Genomic DNA, 17640 nt, shown 5'->3' with positions numbered 1-17640 from the left:
GGATATTATGAGGTGGCATAGGTATTGTCTTTTCCTTGTTTTAAAGGCTGCTTTACAGTAAAGTGATGTCATTTTATGAACTTGAGACTGTTCTACTTGCTCTAACACATCCCCACTTAGTCATTATATCCACATTACTGATAATTTATCAAAATCTCATTGATGAAAGCACCAATACTCATTCCTGCAGAATGGCTGAATGTTGATATCGAGGCATCTGGACAAAAATGTTGTAATATTTGATTTTTTTCACCCAGTACGAGCATTTACGTGCTTTTGAGGAGATTTAAAGCATTTTTGATATATTGTGTATCACAATGTAGCCTAAAACTATTGCAATGTTATTTTAAGCCCCGATTTAGAAGTTGTCTTAAGTCCACCCTTTGATCTTTTATGGATTCCTATTAATAACATTTCCTACAACACCTGAAGGGTGCATCAGCTTCCCCCTGCAGAAGCAGAGAGGTCACACCGTCCTGTTTGCTGATTAAAGTATTTAAAAAGAGGCCTGTTGACTTTCAGACACTGCACAGGAGAAGTTTATGTTTGCATTGTTTTACAGGATTTCCTGCGACACCTGACTGCCACCTTGGAAAAAATAGTTTCCACTTGGTTATCGGAAAATATCACCAGCACACCAGACGCCATTGTTCGTGTTTATCTGAGCAAGATTACACGTTCTGTACACAATCAGTGTTTGAACAAATCAAAAACAAAATGTTAATACAGACAGAAAAGAACAGTTTATTATCTGAAGTTTTAAATGTGCAAACCACATCTGGATCAAAACGTTTAATGCAGACTGATTAACACACTGGTCGGTAAGACATGACCTGCAAAAAGCTACAGCAAAGTTTTCAAATTTAGCACATTAATTGGAAATTTTGAAAAGAAGAATTGAAACAAATATGTCAGAAACAACCCTGGGCACGCTTCACATGGAAATCAGTTGTAAGAATAGCATATATAAAGGTCAATTTACTGTCCTTAAAGAGAAATAGTTCCATTTGTTCTCTCCTCTTTAGAGAAAGACAAACACCAACAGTCTGCAGAGATATTGCACAAAAGTTTACACTGTAAAAGCAGAAAGAGCAATTCAGATCACACACACAACAGTCCTCACACACAGGCACTCAACATCAATGCAGCCTGCAGATGTTGTATATCAGCAAATCATACGCACATACAGCTGAAAGCGAGCAGAGAAACATCTAAAATACACAACCCAAGGCATTTCTTTATCTTAAACTGATCAGAAGCTCCTGAAGAAAGAAATCTCTACCAGTCAGACCTAAATACAAACAGTGCTGACAGTCCAAAAAAAAAAAAAAAAAGTCAGCTGTGGAGTGTCTTAAAATAAGACTGGGATTTGAAATCACTCAATTTATAAATATCACCCACGTCTGGTCTCTTTTCAAACGTCACACCCATTTCAGGAGAAACTCGAGGCCAGAGAGTGCAACAGCACAAGAGGATTCCCAGAATCACCTCAGTCATAACAGATGATATCAGTGATCCCAGGTTTGAGAGGTACAGATGAGCCCTGGACTGCAGAGGTCCAAGTGGGCTTTGGAACTGTAAAAACCTGTTTAAGTGTCCTGTGTGTTGGCTATCAGAGTGAAAAGCGTGTCTACAGTACACCAAGTAAACAGAGAATCCTTCTCATGAGACAACACAATGTTTAAACAGGACAGGGAGGGGTTACATGTTAGCCACGCTGCAATAAGGCTGCGTCTATGAAGAAGACCTATTCTCTCATTTTCTCATTAGGTTTAAGATGCATCATCACTCAATAACACACTCACTCAAAGCGGGAATGTTTAAGATTTCATTTAACACTATGAGACAGAAAAAAAGCAAAGAAGTCTGTTAATTTAATCCAGTCGAGCAAACATGTTTCAAAATAAAATTCAGTGAGACTTTGATCAGCCACTTGCTGTCTTGGCTCACATTAGTTTTTAGACTGACCTCAATGTTGAGGCTCATTGGAACATTTAAGTAAATAAGCACGCCACCTTGTGGACAGCAATGACAATAGTTGAACCATTACGGTGACGTATTTTATGAATTCACAAGATAAGACTTGGAGATTGTCAGAGTTGCCTTAAAGCAGAAGCACAACTGTGGTTAATACTCTTTGAAATCAAACTGTTAAGATCGGATTGAATCTGAATAACATTAAATGGTTTGAAGACTTTTCAACAATACATCACCACTACACGTCACACTATTATGTCCTCGGCTGGTATTGAAACACCACACAGATGTTTACCGTTTGAAAGGTTAAAAATAATTTGAGTGTTACTTCTTCCCCTGACCAAACCCCATCACTCCTTCAGCCCCCATCAGCCACAATCCAGACAGATCACGCTCCGACGGGCCACCACCTTCCACCCTTTCTTGCCCCTATCCTGGCACCCCATCCTGGATTAGACAGCGTCCGCCCTGTCCTTTGTGTCGAGAGCTGGTGGCAGGTGCATGATGGGAGTTGTAGGAAAAGCAGAAAGGCAGAGAGAGGCGTGTCCACGAGGACGAGGCAGCGGCATCACATGATTTCACAGCATGAGTTCTGTTTCCGTGCCTGTGGGTTTAACGTGCACAAAGTCAGGCATCTGAAACAGTGAGTGGCAGTTTGACTTTCAGTCATGTGTTCAGAAGGAGAGTCTTAAGTACTTACAGTCTTGTAGAAGGTTTTCGACTGGTTTCCAAGGTGCTCTGACTTTGCCACAAGATCATCCAGTTTTTCTCCTCTCTCCAACAGACTTTCCATGGTGTTGTGCTACAGAAACATAACATTTCTCTATGAAATAGTGTGACATGTAAAGATTTTGACCTGACAAGGACTATGTAAATATTACATACTATTTCAGGCATGTAAAAGCACAATTTAGTTAGTTAAACTGATGTCAAGAGCTGGGTATCGCCTTTGACTTCCCTAATCAATTCGATTCAAATTCAAGCAACCCTTCAACCTGTTGCATTACAACAGCAACAGTTTCACAGATTTGTGTTTAAAATCTGCCTATAGAGACATTAATGAAAGATTGTTATGATTTCATCTAGCATCTAATTATCAAAAATGCTCTAGTGAAAGAACAAGGAAAATAATGGCCAATGTATGCCTTTGTATTTCAACAAATTAAGACAAAAACTTTTCCTTTTTGACCAACATTCGTGGCTGTTCAAATATAGATTGATTATTTTCCCTGACTCAAAAAAATCTTTGAATGTGCATTTATTTCATCCTCGATTAAAATACTGAGTCTCAGTTTATGGAGTATGCAGTAATTTACCAAAATGATCTTCGTCTCATCCAGCTCTGCCTGCACTTTGGTCATTGCATCTGCTTCCCTGGGGTTCTGGGAAAAACAAAACAAAAACAACACGTCAGATACAACACTACTGCATACTGACTTGGCAGTTCCTTGATTGACCACAAAGTCTATACTCTTGAGTAACCATTCAGATATTCCTTTGACATAATTCCTGATGAACAAATTATAAACTGACCTGGTATTTAGCAAGGTGAATATCTAGAGCTTTGTAGTTTACTGTTTCAGGATTACCAGAAGGCCAGTCTATACTGTCGACTTGCCTGGAGAACTCCTCTAATACCTAAAAAAAAACAGAGAGCAATGTCGTTATCGAAGATGACAGCAAAGTGCAATAATTATGTGTCTTCATTTACATGTTTTTATACCCACCTTGTCTAGCAATGTGAAACAGACTCTCTGTGGGTATTCAGTATCTGCGATCACCACAGCACTCAGATTGTCATTTCTTACATACACATGGCACAGGTACTCTGAAAAAAATGGTTAAAAATTCACAGTATTATCAAAACAGAAGGCTAATACAAATTCCTGGTGTTATGGTAAAGGTGAACCCAGAACCAGTTGGTGCACTTTCCTACAAAAAGCAAAAAAAAAAAATGTTTACCACAATGTTCTCCATATCATGACATGCAAATGATATGCAATCATTGTTGTAGTGGGAAAATGCTTCACGACAATCGTGCATTTTTGGCATTTTTTAACATTAGCCTCACGACACATGTTGTTCCACATGATCATCAACTTGTATAATCCTGAGAGGGTAAAAAGTAGTGTAAAAGAGGCAAAAAGCAAGGGACCAGGGGTGTAAAGGTAAGAGCAGCTGGCATACACAGAAGGAGAAAGAGCCTAAGCATAAAATAAATCAGTCACCGGGACACCACTGCTACTGTAAATATCATTAACTAAATGCTTATGTTTCACACAAAACAACATCAAGTTGATACTGTATTGTAAACTGAGTGGCACCAAATCTTGTGAGAACTAGATCAGTGTAGAGCGCACCAAAACGGTTACAGTAGGTAAAACCAAATACCAAAAAAGACATGAAGAAGTGAAATGTTTCCCGGCAGAATGAAACAAATGAGGTAAAAAAAATATGTTGAAATTAAATAAAGTTAACAAAAGATAAACTGCTGACATGACCTTCAGACTGGGCTGATCGTGAACATTTTTACCTTGTTCTTTGACAGAGGCACGACTTCCTTGTGTTGTCCGTTCAACAATCAAGGCACTGGTGAAGGTCATGAACTCTTGAACACTGAATAAACCAAAACAAGGATGTCACTAGTGGGAAAGTAGCCCAGCATGTTCTGAGAGCAGTATTCATATTAAACAATGTACTGATCCAATTTGCTTCTACTAATTGATATAAGACAAATCACTGATATTATCCTAATACTCTCTGCTATTTACACAGAAAATGAGTCAAACACACGTTAGGAGTGTTTAATCTCTCAGATCTGGCAACATTCAGTGAGACCCACCTGGAGCGCTGAAAGAAGCTGAAGGAGGAGAGGTCATAGGCCGCTTTGAGGAGATTGGCTTTGGTCGCTCCTTTGTGGAGGATGCTGAGGCTGTAGAGCTTCATGCTGCCGCCGGATCAGTTCTGCTCAGCCAGTCACAGCAAATACGATCACACACCCCTGATGATCTAATTTGAAAGATGACATAAGCACAATCACATGAGAGCATTATCCCTTACCCGGCTCAGCCAGCTAGCTTCACTGCTAACAGTAACGCAGCTAAAGAAACTTGGGTGAAGTTCAGCTGACAAGTGTTAGCTTATAAGTGAAAGTAGCCGCCTTGTTATTAGCTACCAAGCTAGCCGAGTATTGTAAGCTACTCTCGGCTTAAATAGCGTTTAATCTTATTCTCCAGGCGAAGACAAATTGACTAACTGTTAGTGAGTAGTGCAAAGTCACCTCAAGGTGACGAACATAAGTCTAAAACCGGTTTATAACTTGTAGACATTTCTGAAATCCAGGCATGCATACTGCTAGCTACAGATGCTATCAGGTCTTCGTGAGGCCTCAGCTAACTTACCAGACAAATCAGCAGCAAACTGTTCGGTTCCCTTCAAAACAACAGAATAAACTTTTTATTCCACATAAACTAAAACTCTTTAAAATGTTTAGCAGACGTCCGGCGATCTAATCACAACGTACTTATCGCTGACTATAGTTTTCACTATGCAGTTTTGCGACCAATCACCACGTCACGATCCACAAACGGTCCGGTGAGATAACGGCTCCGGTGGAAACAATCACCGAGTCATTGTCTTAGTTCCGACACGAATATACTTCTGAATAATATTTAAGTCGTGACGTATAATATCAACTTTTCCTTGTGCAGTAAAATAAAAATGTTTCAACTGCTGGCTACAGCGAGACCTCATCATTAAACGTTTCTCTGGAAAGCAGACTTTGTTCTGACTTTGTTTTTCTTAGGCTGTTGATACACACGCTTAAGCTACACAGTGTATAATGACAAGAACATACCTAATTTATTGACTTCATTCACTTTTCGGGCTTAGTCATCCATTGCGTCGGACTCTTTTGAGTTAGGATTATTTTTGGGAAATCATGACTAGTCATTTTTTTTTTTTTTTTTTTTTTTTTTTTTTTATTTATTTTTACTGTTTTCTATTTCAGCCTTAACTGATAGCCCTGGTCTAAAACAAACATAAATAACTCTCATCCTCAAGGATCTTATATTTTTTTTCTACTCAGCTTCTCTTGATGTAAAGGCAGACAACAAAAGCATTTCAATAAAATCTTGGAAATAAATAATAGTATTAATAAATAATACAAGCCAATAAGAAAATCAATAATAATAAGAGCGTGGTGCCCTTTTGAGTCTACCAAATTTCTGCTCACCAAAAACATGGCACCCTCATTTGATGTTTTCCTGGTAATTTTGCTCCATTTAACAATTTCGTCCTGGCCACTTAACTCAGTGGTAAGTGTTTTCCATGGCAGAAGTGTGTCCGTAATTCATTTCCAAGGCAACACACTGAAATCGTTTTGGCATGGAAACCGCTAAGCCTTTAGGTGCACCTGTTGACAGCTCAGCTGCACCAGGAGCAGGAATGAATTGTCTTTCCTGGAACTAGTTCTTGGTTGCGTTAAGATATCGAAGTAACACAGTCGGTAAGAAGGCAAGCTGCCACCTGGATGTTTGCCTATTGGTATTTTTACTGTAAAGTCTATTTTGCTATTAACCGACTGTTGGAGCTACCAGTGCGCCGACGCGGAGGATGACTGGACTTGTTGCCTGGAAGAATGAAGACTAATCCACAGTTTATTACATAATATATCTGCAAGAACGAAGATGGAGCCTTAGTTTTTATCCTCTTTCAGTATCTGCAAGAATGAAGAAAAATCCCTAGGCTATTAATGACACTTCTGCTTTCTTAAAGGTTTGATTTCACTGTTTAGCTGTTAGGCCTTGAAAATACTGCGGACATGTAAGAGACATGATGTAGATCGCATTAACGCCTGGGCAGCTTCCCATAAAAAGGATGACATTTTCTTTACACCTGATGCACGGAGTTATTAAAACACGTTAACAGCTGAAACTTGGGAATCTCAAGAGCTCCTGGGAAAAACGAGCGAACTTCCACTGCAGAGCACTGATGGTCGGCAGGACACTTAGGATTTAATCCTCGTCGTGATACGATGGATAAGGTAAAGAACAAAAAAGCTGAGATTTAGTTTATGAAAGTCAAGGTAGTATTTCACTGATGGCATATGGCTTATGCTGCTGTCTATCTATCTATCTATCTATCTATCTATCTATCTATCTATCTATCTATCTATCTATCTATCTATCCATCTATCTATCTATCTATCTATCTAAGAATTTAAGTTAATTGTATAAGTACAAAATAAGTTAATATGGAGGAAATAAGTGCACTTCTTAAATCAGGAGTTTCCAAAGTCTGACTCTGTGGGCCTCCCCTCAGACGAAGCTTGGAAAGAGGCACCCTCTTACCCCTCTTAGTTTATTTGCATAGATCATTTCATGATTATGTTGTTTGACCTCACAGACCCAAAAAGTTCTGTCCTAAGGCATTTATTAGCTTCTGACTTGGGACAGAAGGGGAAAAAAGTCACGTTTCCTAGAACCCCTGTACGTCTTTAACCAAATCAAACACGTTTAGGCTTTTCTATTAGGCTGTGGTATGGATCTCAGTTCACAGTATAAAGTGATGGACAAAACATCTGGAACATCTGCTGTAATGTTGCATCAGTACAAAACATGGTGTCTTCTGTATAAATATTCAACTCAGTATGAAAGTGTCATATAGTGAAATAACTAGAAGAGAGTTGATGTCAAAAAAACATGGAAGAATTGAATTTTTACCAAACTTAAAGCTACTTAAGGGGGCATTTAAAGGTGCATGACAAAGTTTTGTAGAGAAATTCAAACTTTATAAGTAAGTAAGTAATAATACAGCCTTAGAAATATTTATCTTAATAAACAAGCTGTCCTCAGAGGGAAGTAAGGTCCCCAAAACACTGTTTGAAGCTTGAGAGGTGGTGACTTAGAAGGATCCTGCAAGTAAAACAGTCTGGAGGACAATTTGTTTATTCAGTTCATTCAATCATGAAAATCAACTTAAAGATTTTTATATTCTCATAAAAACTCCTCCCCAAAACTACATACTTCAACATTTAAGAGGTATATTTGATGCTGCTTAACACATAAATGTTTCTTTAGGTCAGTGCACTTCTCTGGGTTTACAGAGGGTCACAGTTACCTCACAGCCAGAGGTCAGAGCTAAGAAAAGCTCTGACCTCTGGTCAGGTAAACTACTGGGGCTGATAAGCACAGGAGGCCTTCACCTGTACCACACTATTATTAGTTTTAGAGGTCATTCATCCCTCACTGGGGCTAATTTTAGAGACATGTTTCTAATTTTAGCGAGTTAGTAATAAAACAAATATATGCGTAAATCTCTCAGTCCTCTGAAGCTCCCTCATTGAGCAACCCTGTGGCCTTGCATGTTGCTCTTCTGCAATAAAAAAAGTTCAGATCATGTGGTTCATGTTCACATTAATTTGATTTGTGATGTTGGAGGTTGTAAACTCTCAGGTGGGTGAGCTTTAGGTCACAGGTCAAACCTTGCCACATGAGAGCAAAAAATAATTTACCGAATGTATCTGAACTCTTTTTTTGCCAGGTTAACAGGCCAGCTGAGATTTTTAAACCCTCACAGTAACTGAAAATCAAGGTGATTATTGTGAGATGTGATTTTGAATTTTTTGTTCATGTAAACTCCAAAAAAAAAGGAAAACCTCACTGGGCTGAAAAGTCTATTTTTCAAGTGCTAGAGAGCAATTAAATTGAATTGCAGACAAAAAGGCCCAACAGAGTACTGGAAACATATCAAAAATATATCACAAAATCAAAATGAGATTAGAAAATATACAGTAGACTTAATTATCAACATTTGTAAAACCATTTAAAATCTCACCATGATAACAGAGGATCCATAAAACCTATAGTTCAAACTGTGATTTATTGTGAATAAGTAAGACATGCATTGGACTAATCAGCATCTCTTAGTTAATAATCTTTCTATTGTTCTTTTGTAAATGTTCAACTAAAGACTACAAAAACTGTTTATTCAATCATGACAGAGCCTCATAAACAAATAAATTAAATATATGAATATATATATATTCAGATTATATAAATCCATCCACATACATATCTGTACATTTTGCTCCCTGCAATAAAAATCAACTGTCCTTAAAATGTAATTCTTACTTTGCAGAAAATAGGTCAGGTAGATTTTGGGCTCTGGGTGTTCTTTGTGTGTGTGTGTGTGTGTGTGTGTGTGTGTGTGTGTGTGTGTGTGTGTACGTGTGCGTGGGTGTGGGTGTCCGAACCCCCGATCACCAGATGGGGTGAGATCGGGGAAGGGGAGTGGGCATTTGCGTGCGGCATGGCCAGCCCACTTCACCTGAGCATAAAAACAGCTGAGGTTCTCATTCAGGGCTATTCACACTTGACTGACTCTGCACACACACAGTCTGGACACACACTCACCACACACCTAGAAACACACACTGAGGCTCATTTAGTTAAACCTGCGAAGATGCCGTGTGTCAGCTCTCAACTTGACCAGATGGTGAAAATGCCTTGCAGCTACAGCTCTGTGCTTGATGAGATCCATATGGTAAGATGTGGATTTTCTGTCTGAGGTTGAGGAATTTGTACCTTTAGTTTTGCTTTAGATTTATGTTTTTATCTCATGTTGCTGTCGTGTGTATTAACCATAGTCCTTACACACAGGCTGGGTGAGGAGCTTGTTCGAGATGTTCAGACGCTACTTTGTGCTGTAATTTAGCTGAATTTTTATTTAGTTTTGTGTGATAAAGTTGTGATTCTCTTTTGTTTACTCTTATTCTTTCTATAGCATCTTATTTGTCTGTGCTCTGATCCCCTTTTTTGCTGTTACTGCCTCTGATTTCCCTTCTTGTTCTCAAAAGTGAAACCTCACTTCTCTTTTCAAAATACTCACTTCACCGTATGGTTTACAAGCATAGCCCGAGTGCACAAGGTTTACACTAGTTAATTAGTCTGTTTGCAGCAGCAGCTCCTGACCAGCTCTTCTCTCCTCCTGTCGCAGGTAGAGCAGATCCTGTCAGAGTTCAGGCTGAATAAGGAAGAGCTAAAAGAAGTCATGGAGAGGATGCAGCGTGAGATGGATCGAGGACTGCGTATAGAGACGCACGAAGAGGCCAGCGTCAAAATGCTTCCGACTTATGTCTGCTCCACCCCTGAGGGATCAGGTACATACTCCATCAGTCATAACACTTTTATTTTGGTAAAAAACCAAAAACATCCAGATGTAAAAGAGAATGAAAAGCCAGTGTTAAGATGTTGTTTATGTTTTGACAGAGGTGGGCGACTTCCTGGCTCTGGATCTGGGGGGGACAAACTTCCGTGTGATGCTCGTGAAAGTGGGTGAAGATGAGGAGAGGAGCTGGAAGGTGGAGACCACGAACCAGATGTACTCTATTCCTGAAGATGCCATGACGGGCACTGCAGAAATGGTATTTACCAGTAGTATCAACAAGTGATATAGTGACTGTAAAATCTCTGTGGTAACTGTTCAAAACTATCTAAGAGTGCCAAATTATTTTCTAAAGGGTCTAATCTTCTGTAAATACTGGTGTAGCGTTGACTGTAAACCTCTCAGAATGAAATTAGCACTAATTTTTGTGCAGTTTTTCCACATCTCATGTCCTCTCTTCCTCTCCCTCCGCAGCTGTTTGACTACATAGCAGAGTGTATGTCCGACTTTTTGGACAAACATCATATCAAGCACAAGAAGCTTCCTCTTGGTTTCACCTTCTCCTTTCCTGTACGACATGAGGACATTGACAAGGTAGATTGTTATACCTGTACATGCTTTCATACAAAGATCCTTGACAGCAACCATCACTGTTTTATGTATGAAGTTTATACATTTAAGGTTTGTGTTTGTCTGTCCACAGGGTATCCTGCTTAACTGGACCAAAGGCTTCAAGGCGTCGGGGGCAGAAGGGAACAATGTTGTGGGATTACTCAGAGATGCTATCAAGAGACGAGGGGTGAGTTTCTTTCTTAGTAAACAACACAAGACTGATGTTTCACAGCTGGATTTACTCTCAACCTAATTTGGTGTTGTCACTTAGGACTTTGAGATGGATGTGGTTGCCATGGTGAACGACACAGTAGCCACCATGATTTCCTGCTATTATGAAGATCGCAGCTGTGAAGTCGGGATGATTGTTGGTAAGTGAACACACACAAGCATGAATGTCCGACTGAGATGCACTCATGCAGACACTCAAGCACATCTAAAGTTTTGTGTTGCTTTTCTTTTTTCGACCAGGTACTGGTTGCAATGCGTGTTACATGGAGGAGATGAGGACTGTGGAGCTGGTAGAAGGCGAGGAGGGCCGGATGTGTGTGAACACAGAGTGGGGGGCGTTCGGAGACAACGGGGAGCTGGAGGAGTTCAGACTGGAGTACGACAGAGTGGTGGACGAGACCTCGATTAACCCCGGACATCAGCTGTGAGTGCATACACCTCAAACATGCAGTCAAATGCACACATAAGAGAGCTGTTTGATCACTCTGTACGTCTTCTACTGTATGCCCACACACTCAAGTGTACGTTCAAGCTCAGCAATATGTCATTAAAGGGCTGAGAGGTTCATGTATACTTTAAAACGTGCCCCACACTCCTTCTCCCCCTCGTTCTCTTAGTTTTTCTGAATTAATCATCGCTCTGTGGCAATACTCACCTGACTCTCACCTGAGCTGTCTGTGTAGTTGCTAAGCTATCCACTGTTCTTCCTGAGGATGTTTGTAAATGGCGAGAGGCCTCATACGTCAGCGGTCAGTCAGCGGATGGGGCTGTCAGATTAATGGCCCCTCTTGCCCTAATGGCTGTTTACCTTTGGCACTGGCTGCCCCTTTGCACAGACAACTGCTGAGTCCAGCCTCATTCAGCCTCTTTAACAATGACGTTGGCATCCTCATCCGCTCCCCTCTCCTTTTCCAGTCCATGCAGAAAAATACAGTCGTTTGCTCATGTGTTTTGTGACGCGCATTATCTTCCTGTTTCTTCCACTATTTTCACATCATATCTTTAGTTAATTATTTTCCATCCTTCTTTTCAATAGTTTTAACGTTAGCTATGTCTTCTCTTGTTGCCCCCTGCAGTTATGAGAAGCTGATCAGTGGGAAGTATATGGGTGAGCTGGTCAGGCTTGTCCTGGTGAAGTTGGTGAATGAAGACCTGCTGTTCAATGGGGAAGCCTCTGAGCAGCTGAAGACTCGTGGCAGCTTTGAGACGCGCTATGTCTCACAGGTGGAGAGGTGAGCATCAACAGATCCTAACCTGGTTGCAGTTATCCACGAGCCAAAAATAACTGCACTTTAAAAAAAAAAAATATTATCCCATAAAATAAGACAAAAAATGTGATAAGATTATCAATGCATGTAGACAATCATTGCATTTGCATAAACACAGAGGGAAAAATGACTTAAATATAGCAAAAAATCAAATAAAATGTAATGCCTGTTGTGCTATATAACTGTATGCTGATGACATAAGCTTATATAACAGTGTTGGCGGTGAACGTGGGAAAGAGATTTGATCAATTTTGTCATTTTCCTACAGTGACACCGGGGACAGAAAACAAATCTACAACATCCTGTCCTCACTGGGTGTTCTGCCATCAGAGCTGGACTGCGACATTGTACGTCTGGTCTGTGAGAGTGTTTCCACTCGCTCTGCTCACATGTGCGGCGCAGGGCTTGCTAGTGTGATCAACCTGATGCGGGAGCGACGCAGCCAGGAGGTCCTGGCAATCACGGTTGGGGTCGATGGATCTGTCTACAAGCTGCACCCATGGTGAGGAATGTTTTAGACTTTTCAATGTTAGTTTTCTGACTATATTAAAGTAATAAGTTGAAGAAAGGCCATTATGTCATTAGATCGACCCTTTTTAAAGGAAAACCCACCGTAAAACACAATGTTTTTATATATCCAACGGTCAGATATCTTCTGTACATTCTGTACACTCAACATATTGTTTCTCTATCTCAGTTTCCGTGACAGGTTCCACAAAATCGTCAGAGACCTCACGCCTCACTGTGAGATCACCTTCATCCAGTCGGAGGAGGGGAGCGGCCGCGGAGCTGCTCTGATCTCAGCAGTGGCCTGTAAGATGGCTGCTTGCATGCTGACACAGTAAAGGGAGCTGTGCAATGAGCAAGCCTGAACATTAAGTTTGAGAACATTGGTGACGTGTCATCCGCAGTCGGCAGCTCTGGCCTTTTCAGGCTCTGTGGGATGAGTGTCAGCTAAGTGGATACTCGTCACTGGAAGATGTACAGAAAAGAAAGCAGCAAACAACTTGTATTATTATTATTCTACTGTATTTGGTAGAATTAGACCAACTTGTAGCAATGTCAGTGTGTCTGAACTGGTTTGAATTGGTTTACTGTGACGGACTGGGCCATTTAAAGAATGGCTGATGTATTATTGATGACAGTGCGTTATAATACCAGTGCAAACTGGTTGATGTACATCACATTGGATTGATTTTGTAAATGCTGTTGTAAACTACATCATTCTCACTGCTTTTGTTGTGTTGTAATTTCTGTTTGTGAGCGATGAAATATTTCTCTGGTATTGTATATTTAAATTTTACATTTACAACCATATGTGTGTTAGCCAGTAGGTTATAGTTTTGCATAAGTGTGTGATGAAATGTGATGGAGGTAAATAAGCTTAACTGTAAATAAAACTGCTTAATTAAAGGTCCTATATTGTAAAAAATGAGATTCTCTTGTTTGTTTGTTTTTTTGTTATTATTAAACCAGCCTATTTGCTAAATAAATACTGTGCAAGTAACCAAACGCTCAAATGCACACAGCCCTGTGAAACAGTGCCTTCAAACGAGCTGTCAAGACTTGTGTAAGGTTGTGATGTCACAACTGTACAGTCACTGCCCTCAGCCAAGCCCCCAGCATGGCCCGGGTTGAAAAAACACCCATAGAGCTGAGGCAGAAACACAGTGGGTGGTGTCTGCTCCGGCGAGTGAGAGCTGACCAATCAGATTTTTGGGCAAGAGACAGGCACTTAAACAATGCAATCAGAGTAGAGAAGCTGCAGTAACAGAGTTTGTGTTTTGAACATTAAAGCATGTAAACATTTGCTAGTAGGCACCTTAACACTGAACTGAACCACTGTACTTTAAAGTAATGTTATAATATTTTTTAGATTGACAAGTATGATTTGTCATTAAAACACATTAAAACAATTTTAATTTTAAAGTAATGTAATATACTTACCACATTAAAACAATACTCATTATCAAGCAATGTAAAACACTTTGAACACAACGACAAAATCAAAGTGATATAGGTGTAATTGTCCTCTTAATATTACATTAAAGGAGTGAAAGCTACCAAGCCTGAATATAAAAATCTTCTTTCCTGTAAATGCAACAATAATTTCACAAGATTTAAGTGCTTTTATTATTATAACACACTTGAAAATGGACCCAGAACAACGATGTATAAATGAATCTGTTCTCACAGATATAATCCATGTACATGCTGGTTATGGAGTTACACATCAACAATGTCAAGCCTCTTGTGAGGAAGGAAACCATGGTGTAGCTGGAAATGATAGATTCTTTGTTCAGCATGTGATTTTGGTCCATGGCCTCATTATTTAGCCAATGAAAAAAATATTTAGCCACAACCAATGTACTGTAAGCTGTCCAAAATAATATTAATAAGTCTGAAGAGAAGTGACATTTCTACTCGATTCAGTTTGTCCTAGATAATATATCAGCTGATTTATTTGTCCACAGTCATAGCACTAAGAATGAGAAAGGTATGATATGAAAATAGAAACCATCAGAGAACTAGTGAACTACATAAAGTATTTAGTCCCTATATCATCTCATATGCAACAGGTAGTTATTATATTTATAAGAAATCAGGCTTAAGGCCTGCTGTGTAGCGTCACACAATGCTGTTACTGAAATCTTTATAATAGTGCACATAACACATTCATTTTGAGCTAAATTTGACCTCTGAGGAGAAACTTTATTTGGTCGAGTGACTGTCAAATGTCAGAGGTCACTTTGCCCTGTCTCCTCTCTCCCTCTCTGCTCCTCATATCTCTATTTTCCAGCCCAGAGGAATCCTGGCTGCTTCACCTCTTATCAGGTCCCTTCGCTGACACACAGAGAACAGCCTTGGCCATGTAAGGGACTGTGCTGCCCACCGCAGGCTATTATAGGAGGGCAGGAGATAAGATTGGCCGTACATAAAACCCACCCCAGCATCACACCTCGGCTGGGAGTCCACGTACGATCACTCAGACATGGTAAGTCAGTCAGCGTTTTCAGGTTTTTAATACTTTAAGTCAGCGGTGACATAAAATGAAAAAACAGACAATTTTGGAATCTATTAATGTGTTGTAATTAGGTTATTGTGTATTTTGTGCGATTTGTACACTTCTGACTGACAGTCTGCAGTAAAGAAAATGTAAGTGTGTAAACTGAGTGTATTTGCGTACATCTTCTCAGGCAAGTAAGAAGGCCTCCAATAAGAGACAGAGGGGAGGACAGAAGGCTTGCTCCAATGTCTTCTCCATGTTCGAGCAGTCCCAGATACAGGAGTTCAAAGAGGTACAGCAGTAGTGTGTCTTCTCCGGCCTGGACAAGACTCTTTTTCTTTCTCTTTTTTCTTGTAGGAAATTTCCATAGGAATCTGTCGGTTTTGATTGTAAAATGAAAAGGAAGAGAAATATTCAATTTACCTTCATTCGTTAACTTAACCAGTATAGGAATGGTTGATGTGACCGTATACACAAACTGAACGGATGAAAAGCATACATTTATTTAAAAAACGGCTCTTAAAATGACAATAAATGATAAATGCAACAATACTCTCTTTAATTTACAACAATAGTGAATGATGGAGAATTCTCTTTTTTGATGTAATAAATACAATTTTGATGTACAGATTATACAATGCAAATATTACACTAAAATAAATTAACATATCTTTTAACCCTTGCTAATCTTGTTAGTCAGTGAGAAAAAAGAAAAGGCTTAAATGCAATTCAACATATTCTTACATTTGGTCAAGGAAAACATTATTATTGTGAGCTGTGCATAGTAAAATACCTCATTTTCAGCATTTCTATCAAAGTGAATAATAATCAGCCTGCATTTGTAAAAACATGTAATGCAAAAGAAAGAAGTTTAAACGATTGAAAAAGGTGTCTATTTTCTATTTTATCTATTGTCTTACTCTGTCTATTTCTATTTTGATTTAGTTGTTTGTCATTATTATTGTTTGTGCCTACAGGCTTTTGGCTGCATTGACCAAGACAGAGATGGTGTTATCAAAAAACAGGACCTGAAGGAGACCTATGGACAGCTGGGTATTTTCTTTACTTTTACATTTTAATCTGTTTAATCTGTTTAAATGCTCTATAGATGATGACCATGATGTTGATGTGTGTGTGTGTACCAGGGAAGCTTAACGTCAAAGATGAGGAGCTGGACGAGATGTTGAATGAGGGGAAGGGTCCCATCAACTTCACCGTGTTCCTGAGTCTATTTGGGGAGAAACTGAATGGTGAGAGCCTTTCAGATCAAATCATGAGCTAATGAATCTTTAAATTTTCTTTGATGAACTTTCAGGAGATGCTCTGTGATGCTTTGTTTCCCTCCAGGTACTGACCCTGAAGAAACCATACTTGCTGCTTTCAAGCTTTTTGACCCCAATGCGACTGGCTTTGTGAACAAGGATGAGTAAGATCAGTTTTATTACTTAGCATTCATGTTAGCTCTATTCACTGTGAAATTACAGTATTTAATTTTTTCCTCTCCTCTTACACTTCCTCTTGTCATGTTTATCCAGGTTTAGACGACTACTGATGAACCAGGCTGATAAATTCACAGCAGAGGAGGTTTGTCTATTCTATTTTTATAGTTACAGACTCTCGAGCTATTCTTTAAAATGATTATTTTCACCAGTCATTTTATAAACCTCCAGGTGGATCAGGCCTTCGCTGTCGCTCCCATTGACCCGACTGGCAACATCGACTACAAGTCGCTCTGCTACATCATCACACACGGAGATGAGAAGGAGGAATCCTAACAAGGACTGTAATCCTACAGTGTCGTCAGGTCATCTGAACATTATGATAGCTGTATTTAAACAGGCTGGTTTTCATCCAACAACATGAATGACTATCTGCTGCAATTCTAATGGTATGAAAAATCGGCTCATTTGTTTGTATGCTGTTAGGAATAAAGTATTGGGCTCCTCGAAAGTTTCTTCGTTGATTTCAAATGCTCATTTTGTTCAGCAATGCTGCATATAGAATAAGACTAAAAACTCCTTACCATGGCTGTGTTGCCAAAATAAAAAAATATGAACATCACACACAGGAAAATGACGTATCCTTGATTGTTTAATTAAGTTTAACGTAACTCACCAAGAAATGTGTAACTTTAGTAATTTAATGTAAAGGAAAGGAGAGAATAGCAGAGTTTGATAAACTAACTGGTCATTTTAAGCTTACAAATAATTGTTATAGTACTAATTCTTTTCCTACTGTAATTTTAATCTTTCTGCATATTTAGCGTACTTTTATTCTGGTGATTTTTGCACACATCTATACAACAATGATGGCATCAGCCCATCTGCCATACGCCTTCATTTGTAACTCCATGCTGATGGCACAAGCACAATGAACAAA

At 39.4% G+C, this 17640-nt stretch overlaps 3 protein-coding genes across 3 annotated transcripts; 2 read left to right on the top strand and 1 right to left on the bottom strand.

Annotated features, from left to right (window-relative positions):
* Positions 1 to 720: 720 nt before the first annotated feature.
* On the bottom strand, positions 721 to 5586 carry ykt6 (YKT6 v-SNARE homolog (S. cerevisiae)). Its single transcript, XM_073467018.1, has 8 exons — positions 5379 to 5586; positions 4820 to 4986; positions 4511 to 4593; positions 3705 to 3805; positions 3511 to 3615; positions 3294 to 3359; positions 2678 to 2779; positions 721 to 2581 (listed from the first exon to the last, which is right to left on the bottom strand). The coding sequence occupies exons 2-8, from the start codon at positions 4921 to 4923 to the stop codon at positions 2546 to 2548; spliced, it is 597 nt and encodes a 198-aa protein (XP_073323119.1). The 5' UTR covers positions 4924 to 4986; positions 5379 to 5586; the 3' UTR covers positions 721 to 2545.
* A 3763-nt stretch (positions 5587 to 9349) lies between these two features.
* gck (glucokinase (hexokinase 4)) lies at positions 9350 to 13689 on the top strand. The gene is made up of 10 exons (XM_073465684.1): positions 9350 to 9522; positions 9976 to 10138; positions 10248 to 10402; positions 10618 to 10737; positions 10847 to 10942; positions 11027 to 11126; positions 11227 to 11410; positions 12063 to 12218; positions 12523 to 12756; positions 12952 to 13689. The coding sequence occupies exons 1-10, from the start codon at positions 9442 to 9444 to the stop codon at positions 13097 to 13099; spliced, it is 1437 nt and encodes a 478-aa protein (XP_073321785.1). The 5' UTR covers positions 9350 to 9441; the 3' UTR covers positions 13100 to 13689.
* A 1795-nt stretch (positions 13690 to 15484) lies between these two features.
* myl7 (myosin, light chain 7, regulatory) lies at positions 15485 to 17036 on the top strand. The gene is made up of 6 exons (XM_073465686.1): positions 15485 to 15553; positions 16239 to 16314; positions 16407 to 16511; positions 16609 to 16687; positions 16797 to 16845; positions 16932 to 17036. Exons 1-6 carry the CDS (start codon positions 15518 to 15520, stop codon positions 17034 to 17036), a joined length of 450 nt encoding a protein of 149 aa, XP_073321787.1. The 5' UTR covers positions 15485 to 15517.
* Positions 17037 to 17640: the final 604 nt, after the last annotated feature.

Source organism: Pagrus major, chromosome 5, assembly GCF_040436345.1.
Source record: "Pagrus major chromosome 5, Pma_NU_1.0".
NCBI lineage: Eukaryota > Metazoa > Chordata > Actinopteri > Spariformes > Sparidae > Pagrus > Pagrus major.
The sequence above is the reverse complement of the archived record's forward strand: the minus strand, read 5'-3'. Positions and strand labels throughout refer to the sequence as shown.

Bases quoted from the DNA above. Each gene is read 5' to 3' on its own strand.
- ykt6 (XM_073467018.1), bottom strand. From the start codon at position 4,923: ATGAAGCTCTACAGCCTCAGCATCCTCCACAAAGGAGCGACCAAAGCC. The intron at 3,806-4,510 runs GTAAAAATGTTC...CATTTTTTTCAG, and splicing joins TGCCTCTGTCAAAGAACAAG to AGTACCTGTGCCATGTGTAT. The intron at 2,780-3,293 runs GTAAATTACTGC...ATGTTTCTGTAG, and splicing joins ATGAGACGAAGATCATTTTG to CACAACACCATGGAAAGTCT.
- gck (XM_073465684.1), top strand. From the start codon at position 9,442: ATGCCGTGTGTCAGCTCTCAACTTGACCAGATGGTGAAAATGCCTTGC. The intron at 9,523-9,975 runs GTAAGATGTGGA...CTCCTGTCGCAG, and splicing joins TGCTTGATGAGATCCATATG to GTAGAGCAGATCCTGTCAGA. The intron at 11,411-12,062 runs GTGAGTGCATAC...TGCCCCCTGCAG, and splicing joins ATTAACCCCGGACATCAGCT to TTATGAGAAGCTGATCAGTG.
- myl7 (XM_073465686.1), top strand. From the start codon at position 15,518: ATGTTCGAGCAGTCCCAGATACAGGAGTTCAAAGAG. The intron at 16,512-16,608 runs GTGAGAGCCTTT...GTTTCCCTCCAG, and splicing joins ATTTGGGGAGAAACTGAATG to GTACTGACCCTGAAGAAACC. The intron at 16,846-16,931 runs GTTTGTCTATTC...ATAAACCTCCAG, and splicing joins ATAAATTCACAGCAGAGGAG to GTGGATCAGGCCTTCGCTGT.